The sequence below is a fragment of the Choristoneura fumiferana genome, chromosome 30 (genome assembly GCF_025370935.1).
Source record: "Choristoneura fumiferana chromosome 30, NRCan_CFum_1, whole genome shotgun sequence".
NCBI classification, from domain to species: domain Eukaryota; kingdom Metazoa; phylum Arthropoda; class Insecta; order Lepidoptera; family Tortricidae; genus Choristoneura; species Choristoneura fumiferana.
Window position 1 is genome coordinate 5,453,607 of NC_133501.1, and position 9,197 is coordinate 5,462,803.

At 37.7% G+C, this 9,197-nt stretch overlaps 1 protein-coding gene across 2 annotated transcripts in view; it reads right to left on the reverse strand.

Annotated features, from left to right (window-relative positions):
• The window catches only part of LOC141444904 (uncharacterized), a 34,170-nt gene extending 31,553 nt beyond the window's left edge, over positions 1 to 2,617 (reverse strand). The window contains exon 1 of one of the 2 annotated variants that reach the window (XM_074110659.1): positions 2,371 to 2,617. Coding sequence is in view for 1 of the 2 variants with exons in the window: in XM_074110658.1 (XP_073966759.1) it covers positions 54 to 104 (51 nt within the window). In the remaining variant the exon portion in view is untranslated. Of the gene's footprint in view, positions 1 to 53; positions 564 to 2,370 lie in introns of those variants that run through there. The other variant, XM_074110658.1, reaches the window with a different exon arrangement.
• Positions 2,618 to 9,197: the final 6,580 nt, after the last annotated feature.

A 9,197-nucleotide genomic window follows, 5' to 3' on the forward strand; every position in this document is an offset into this window, starting at 1 on the left:
TCATGCAGTTCCTCCACCTCCACACTGTAAGAACACGCACAAATCACACAAACCACCGCCACATTACACTGACGCGTTTCGAACTCAACCAGGGCAACGTTCATTAGGGCTAATGCTTTCAGCCCTTAAAGTATATGCTCTTAAGGAAGTCACGGGTTTTCACTGCGGTGAAATATCGCTAGATGGCGTTAGTATCGTGAGGTACGTTTGACGTTTGACGTTTGCGTGCGATTGGCTCATTTAGTTATTATTATTATTCCCCTTAATGGCGGCCTTAAGGCTTGGGCCAATGTCAGTTACGATGACAGGGCTGCGGTTTATTCTGCAGAACGCCAACAGTTTGACAGGAGCAAGAAAATAATTTTGAAAATAAAAATAAAAATAAGTCCTTTTCTGCCGAACGCTGTTGCAGGAGTCACGTCACACTACGACAAAGACAAAACATGGTTATTATTGGTTAGAACTATAGTCTTATGTTATTAGAGGATATAAAATCGCACAGAATGACAATAAAAGGAGAATATACATAACGAAGGAGGGATTTAAAGTTAACAGGGCGAGGGATATAAGGGGGGAGGAGGTCATACAAGGAGGATGACAGCTTCGAACATTCGAAAAATAAATGATCAAGACAGCCTTCGTCTAAACCACATTCACACAAAGGGCTCATTTAGTTACTTAACCAATCACGAGCAAGCGTCAAACGTCAAACGGACCTCACGACACTAACGCCATCTAGCGATATTTCGCTGTGAAAACCCTCATTTATAAAAAAAAATGGAAAAGTACCGATTGCGTGTGTATTATTATTTTTTGCTTCAGTCATACTTAATTGTTATTTAATTGCCTGTTGTCTTGACTTTAATGGTGGATGAGTAGTCAGAGGCTGGTAATGATTTAGAAAAAAACTGTTAGGTTTTTATTTAATTTCTGATATTTATAAATAATCGAGCGTATAAAAAAATTGGTATAATAGAATGTTTGACGGTTGTTTGCAGGCTGGGATTTTTGATTCAAAAGTTTGTGATTGTGTGTGTGTTGTTACTCCACGGAAAACGATTCTGAATGAATGAAGAATGTGATTTTTGGAATTCCTATGGAATTTAGATTGAAATGCTGTTTCTAGTGGTATACGACGACCGGATGGCCAAGTGGTTAGAGAACCTGACTACGAAGCTTGAGGTCCCGGGTTCGGTTCCCGGCGGGGGCAGATATTTGTATGAATAATACGAATGTTTGTTCTCGGGTCTTGGATGTTTAATATGTATTTAAGTATGTATTTATCTATATAAGTATGTTTATCCGTTGCCTAGTATCCATAGTACAAGCTTTGCTTAGTTTGGGACCAGGTCAATTGGTGTCAAGTGTCCCATGATATTTATTTTATTTTAATATAATGTCAAAGCAACAACACTTTTCCAAATTACCATATTTGTTTATGTGATAAGTTGGAATATACTATACAGTGAAGTATATAAATAAATGCTGGTCTCGTTCTCTAATCTAAGTATATATATTATTTTATTTTATTTTATATTTTATATATGAATAAAAATGAATCGTAAAATGTGTTGCTAAGCGCAAAACTCTGAAACTGCTGGACCGATTTCACTAATTATTTTTTTGTTGTGTTAGTTATTGTTAGGAGAAGGTTTTTATGGAAGAAATTTAGAAAAATTACAACGGAGGCGAAGCCGCGGGCAACAGATAGTACATTTGACATCTAAATTCTAATTTACAAACTATTATTTTATTTTTAAGATTTTTGCAACAATCGATCGATGGTTGAAAGGAGAAATTGACTAAGCGACATTTTTTAAGGTATTGAGTTATATACACGTTCGGAATCAGTGGATTTTTCTCTGTCGTTTGAGCTGTATCAAAAATTTTCACAAAAATGTCGCTTATTCAATTTCTCCTTTCAACCGTCGGTATACCTACAGAAAAGTAACCAAGCTAATGTATGTTTTACCGAAAATATACTTTTCGAAACAATTATATACAAGTAACAATAAAACAATAAATAGGAATGTCATATATCAACAGTAGCGAAAGACCAAAGCGTCAAAACCCCTAATTAGTTTTTTTTGTGTGTCATTTTTGTGTCTTTTATGTCGTTTTGTGTATCTATTTTTTTGTATAATTTGAATTTTACAGCGCATTAGTGTTTTAATTGTAATGCTGTATTTTTTATAAAAAAATATATAATTATATATTTTTTTTGTACTTTTAAATTTATTTCTCAAAAGTAGCATTTTAGTAGCTTTTCCTTTTCACTGTCGAATTATACTTATTTACATTGATATGATTTTAGAAGCAACGTTCATTAATAATAAAAAAAAAACAGGAAAAAAACACGTCGAGATTTACCTTATTTCTACTATAAAAAAAACTTCACTTAAATCACCAACACTTTTGTAGTTTGGGCCCACGAACACTTTGTGTTAATCACTTTTTTATTAAAATTATTAATGTTATTGACAGTTCATTTCACAACTGGTTTCAACCGAGCGGAGCTGCATACTAAAGCGGCTATATAGTTGTGGAGTGAGTCGTAGACTTAGTAGGGTTACTACTCGTACATACCTACATTTAACCGTGTTTATAAAAATATACACCTTTGCACGTGTGCACCTTTTCTTTTAAAATGTATTTAATTTTTTCTTATAAATTTTATAACTTAAGTAGTTATGTGACGCCCACACCGAGTGTATGAAAAAAAGTCGCAAAACAGTCATTTTTGATTAGGACATTTTTTAAACCATCAGAATCGATTGTGCTTTTGATTCTGAGTAGGGATTTTTTTTCTTTTTTCAAAATAAAAAAAGAATGGTTACTTACATTTTTTTGTGAAAATACCCATTCTTAAGTGAAACCTAAAACTAAAATAAATTACTTAAAGAGTACTCATACTCCTTTGGCAAGGTCCCGAAGACCAGCAGCGCTTCCTCTTTGAATAGCCAAGCTACTTAATTCTTAACAATAGAAAATTTAACCGAGTATAAAAAAGAATTGTATAAGTACATTTTTAGCTAAAGTAGCGTTCTATACAATAAATGAATATTTGAATAGTTTAAATTAGTTTATAAGAACTACAGCCTGTACGCTTTCGGAAAGACCATCATTGCCAAGAAGAATGCGCCGCAAGAAACTTGGCAGAAAGTCATTTTTTCATAAAAATATAATTACAAATAAAATACTTAAAAACTATATTATACAATAAAAGAAAAAAAAATACAAAAAATAATAATAAAAGAAATACAGGGATGTATGGGGTCCCTTAGTTACAATACTAAACACTAACTATATCTAAACTATATCTACGTTCAGTGGAAGTGTAGAATGCTTCCACCGTCATAAATTTTAAAATAATAATAACAATAATTTAGTTCTGAAATATACATTTCAGGTCAAGTAACCATTAAGCTTTTGGATTTCGAAGGCAAGTTCACGTCTGCCGCCCCCAAAGTTAGCTCACATCTGCAATCCCCCTGGTGTCGCAGGTGTCTATGGGCGGTGGTGATCTCTCACCATCAGGTGACCCACTTGCTCGTTTGCCGTCCAGTCGAATTAAAATAAATAGGATATGAGACTCAGCGAGTCCGCTGATTATGGGTATTTATGCCTGATATAAATGACTTTATCGACGGAGTTGCGAGCAACAGTATGTTATCAATTACCTACTTTGCTCACCAACCTACAATGTGTGTTCATGCAGTTTTCCGCCTCCACGCTGTAAGAAAACGAAAATCACACAAACTCAACTATCACCACCATCAGACTACAGTGACTCGATTCGAATTCAACCAGAGCTCATCCTCAGAGCAACACAACCGTTCACCATGCTATCAAATTTTACGGGTCAATCTACTTATTGTATATGTTACTTACTTAGTGTATATGTTATTCTGTCCCGTGACCCAGGAGACATCAGTGATACACTCTGTTAGAAAAATGTTTGCAATGTATACTATTAACATGCATAAGAGATGAGCCATGAAGGAACTAACAAAAACTGTCACAAATCCTAACTTTTAGTGGATTTTTACCCCATAAAATCATACTTTTAATGAGTTAAGGTGGCGGCCGCGACCGTCACTGACGTTTGGAATCTCTCATCTCTGTCTCGCTCGCGAACTTAACCGTTATGGTGATTTTGCACCGGCGAGGCGAGACGAGACGAGGTGAGACGAGAATTAAAATTTGTATGCATTCTCGCGCGCCCGCCGCGGGCTCCGCCATACAAATTTCAATTCTCGTCTCGCCTCGTCTCGTCTTGCCTCGCCGGTGCAAAATCACCTTTAGTCTTAATCCTCACCGCGTATCACCAAGGCGGGGGTGTTAGCAGTTGCTAAAAAACAGCACGTGATTAAAGGACGACCCCTCATTACTATTGCGCCTTCTTTCTCTCTCATGACATAATTTACCGCGGCTTTGCTACAGAATTTTATTAACACATCAATTCTAAGGATTTCGTATTGTGTACGGAATCTTCCAAGTTTAGGTATATTTTATACCTTGGGCTACTATTTACTCTTAAACTACTAATAAATTCTCAAGCAATCTTAGCCGTTATAATTTTCCTTGTTTATTTGATGTACTTACTACCATACTGCTTTTTTTTTAATTTCCACCCAACAGTTTAGGTTTTAGAGGGGGGACGCTCAATTTTAATGAAAATTTGCACTTTCAAGTTGAATATTTCACAAACAGATCATTGAATCGAAAAATCATGCTGGCAATCCCGCAATAGTAGACTTTTATTTTCTTTAAAAACCGCTTATAAACATTAATTCGTTTTTAAAGAATATAAAAGTCTATCACGAATAATTATTGGAGTAGACACATTAACTTATATATAATATTAGGAAGTGTTCTATCAGACAACATTTTTAATTTTCATTAATTTTTTATGGAATAATCGAGAAAAACTAACAAAAATGCAACGTTGCCAGCTCAGCAGGTATAAACGCTCTTAAATAAAGTGATAACCCTAACAAAACCAGGCGCCACGACCACTCCGGCTTGTCAGCAGGGCTACTACGAAACTCGAAACTCGAAGTTCGTGTCGTGCGGTCCCTGTGTCACTTATACTATTTAATACGAGAGCGAGAGGGACGGTACGATACGAACTTCGAGTTTCGAGTTTCGTAGTAGCCCTGCTGACGCATTGAAATGGACATACGTATTATTACGTATAATTTTATAACGACATTGTTTATATTCTTCTATACTTATTATTTTAGAAACGCTTGTAATTTTTTTATCGTTAGGAATAACCTTTTTAATTAACAGAAAAAAATATCAGATTTTAAAGCAATGAATCAAAAAAGTGATTAGACGTCTAGTTAAAAGATACGAATTATAGATAAATGTGTCATTGATTCGATCCAGTGGGTGTTTATTCAAGAATTTTGATGAAATCGGGTTGTTTACACTTGTCATAGTGTTAAACCGTGATTTTAGTTTAGTTTTGTATCGATAGATGTCACTATCCTGTCTTAATGAAAAGCTGAATCACGCTGTTAAGATTTTTCCGGCAGCCTATAAAAGGGCTGTCAATTATATTAAAATTGTCATTTCCCAAGCAACCGTGGTTTAAGTAACATGTGCGTTCTACGTTCAAACATGGTCCTACGAGTTGGATTGGCCTAGTGGAGTAGCGGCTCCGGGTGTGTGTACCAAGCACTGACGTGGCGGTGGATTGCTGTCAAAAGTGCTAAAGGCGGGAAGAGCCTCCGACGCCGACGTCATCGTGCACACCGGAAGGGACGTGAGTGACGTGTGGTAATAGTCAAGTGCGAAACTGTGAGTACATTTAATTATTACGTAGTGCAACTGTCAAAGACTTGTAAAATTTTCAAGAAAATATTTGGACTTAGTAAATTTAGAAGTAGTTTAGCGACTTAGAATAGTTTCAATAAAAGTGAAACTACGGGGAATCCACGCCCATTTTCAGTCAGAGTTTAAAGTCGCTAAACACTTAGAAAATTTCAAGATGGAATTTATATCAAACTTCAGATTAATTTAAATAAGCGAATTGGAAGGGCAAAATTAAACTTTAAGAAGTCGCCGAAAGATCGACTTGCCTCAGCAGATTACATCAGTACTAGAATCGTAACTTTAGAAAAACTGTGGGCAGAGTTCTCATCAACACATACACAGATTGTTCAAGAATGCGATGATGAACTTATCAATTCTAGTACTTACGTTAAAACTGAACTGTATGAAGCTACTGAAGAATTATACACAGACTACATGTACGAACTGAAGTCTGCATTAACCAGTATAAATGCCACAAGTCTCTCTTCGGCAAGCAGCAGCGGCTCATTCGTTACAGCAGCGTCAGCAATCCAGAGCAAGAGTAACGATCTAATTAAATTGCCCAAGATTTCGATTCCATCATTTTCGGGAAAGTATTCAGAATGGATCAGTTTTCGCGACTTATTTGTTTCATTGATTCATAAGAATGAGTCTCTAGATAACGTCCAGAAGTTGCACTATCTGAAAGGGCACTTAACCGGTGAAGCTGAACAGCTTTTACGTCACGTCCAGATCACGCAAGACAATTACCAGTTATGTTGGAACCAGCTTGAAAAGCGCTACAATAACAAGAAATATTTGTCAAATTGTATCTTGAAGAGACTCTTAAGTCAGAAAAACATCACCACAGAATCTTCAAGCGCGCTTAAAGAGTTGTTAGACACGACAAATGAGTGTTTATATTCATTGCGAAACTTAGGTATAGATATAAGTACGTGGGACATAATTGTGATTCACATAATGTGTCTAAAGTTAGATAGCGAGTCTAGGAACAGTGGGAACTCAAAGTTAGCGAGTCATCAGATGATTTACCCACACTGAAGCAGTTTCAGGACTTTTTAGAAACTAGATTCAGAGCACTTGAGTTCATTGATCCCAAACTGTCAAAAAGTAATTTTGTTCAGAAAAGTCCTGTCAGTGCACGGGTACATCATGTGATAGACGTTTCATGTGTGTTCAGAAAGTCACAAATTATGTAATTGCAAAGGTTTCGCAAAGGTCGAAGTTGACACTCGACGTGATTTCATCCAATCCAACAATCTGTGCTTCAATTGTCTAGGCTCAGGTCACAATGCTTTTTCGTGCCGTATTCCTACTAGATGCCGAATTTGTAAGCGCAAGCATCATTCTTTGTTGCACCCCAAAAATGTTACCAGCTCAACCGATTCCGAAGTAAAGGCAATACACTCGGTTGAGAATAATGTTGTAACGCACAGTACAACAGTTGCTTCAGGTGATGATCACACATCAAGCGTTACAGCCTGTGTTTCGACCAGCCGCAGTCAAGTTTTGTTGGCGACGGCATTAGTAAGCGCTCAGTCGAAATCAGGATCAGGCATTACGCTTAGATGTTTACTCGACCAAGGTTCCCAGGCTTCGTTAATTACGGAGTCAGCAGTCCAGTTGCTAGGACTTAAGAAAATTCCCCACAAAAGTAACATTTCAGGACTAGGAGGTGAAGGAAACCCAACAATGGTTTCCAAGTCAGTGGTGAATGTGAAGATAGCATCACTTCATGATCCTGAATATGAGGTTGAGATTCATGCTTTTGTGTTGGGCAAACTCACTTCGGCTCTACCTGATAAAAGAGTGGTTGTGGAGTTATGGTCAGAGTTGTCAGATTTAGAACTAGCTGATCCATCATTCAATGTTCCAGGCAAAATTGATATGCTGCTGGGAGCGGATGTTATGGACGGATACTGCTCGATGGTATCATCAAAGCTCCATTGGGAGCACCCATCGCCCAACGAACCACTTTGGGCTGGATCCTTTCTGGGCCGATTCATTTGGATGAATTGGATTTAAACAAAAAAATCTGCGTTAACCACATTCATGTAGATGAAAACGAGCTGCTCAAAAAGTTTTGGGAGCTCGAGGCAGATAATTTTGTGACAGATCCCAAGCAGAACTACACCGACGAGGAGAAGAAGTGTGAGGAAATATTTGCTGCTACTACAACTCGTGATAGCACTGGTCGGTATGTAGTGAAACTTCCATTTCGTAATTCAAGTCCCAGTTGTCAACACGGCAACTTTGAAGCTATAGCTACTAGACGCTTCAATCAACTAGAAAGGAGATTTGCTAAGGATACTCAAATTAAGAAACGCTACACAGAGGTGATAAAAGAGTACGTTGATCTTGGTCACGCGGAGATTGTGCAAAAGAAGAACGAGACAATGCTGGTGTTGTAATTTACCGCATCATCCAGTGGTTCGAGAGGATAGAACAACAACGAAGCTTCGTGTTGTGTTCGACGCTTCGTGTCCTGGAACCAATGGTGTCTCGCTAAATCAAGACCTGTTAGTGGGCCCAAGATTACAACCTGATCTACGGCACGCAATTCTTCGATGGCGGTGTCATCCTGTTTGCCTTGTGGCAGATATTGTGAAATGTACAGACAGGTAAAAGTACATCAAGATGACGCAGATTATCAGCGCATCCTCTGGCGTGAAAATCCTGAAGAAGAACTGAAGCATTTGCGACTGCTTAGAGTAACATTCGGGACGTCTTCAGCACCTTATCTTGCAGTACGGGCACTTCAACAGGTAGCGCATGATGAAGGAAAAGAGTTTCCATTAGCTGCTGAAAGAGTTCTGAAACATTTCTATGTTGATGATTTGCTGACAGGCTGCGAGTCTGTTAAAGAAGGAAAGCGGTTTACAGAGAAATTAGATGCATTGCTAAAAAAAAGGAGGATTTGAACTACAAAAGTGGAGTAGTAATAGCGAAGAGTTATTGCAAGAAATAAACTAGATAGCCAGAAAACAGAAGGAAATCTAGAATTAAAAACTGATTCAGTGATGAAGATTTGGGTCTTACCTGGATCGGAGCAGTGATGAGTTTGAGTACTCGGTTCAGCTGCCTCCTCTGAAGGTTCCTGTGACAAAGAGGAGCGTAATATCTGATATTTCACGACTATTCGATCCCTTGGATGGTTGGCGCCAGTGATAAATAACAGCCAAGATCTTTATACAAAAATTGGTGGCTTCTGGAATCGAGTGGGACGATGAGGTTCCGCAACTACAGAAGGACTGGTTATGCTACAGGGAAACTTAAGTCAACTTACCAGATTCAAACTGCCGAGATGGATCCATGTCAAGTCAGACAATGAAGTCTTAGAACTCAGGGTTTCTGCGATGCTTCAAATGAAGCAT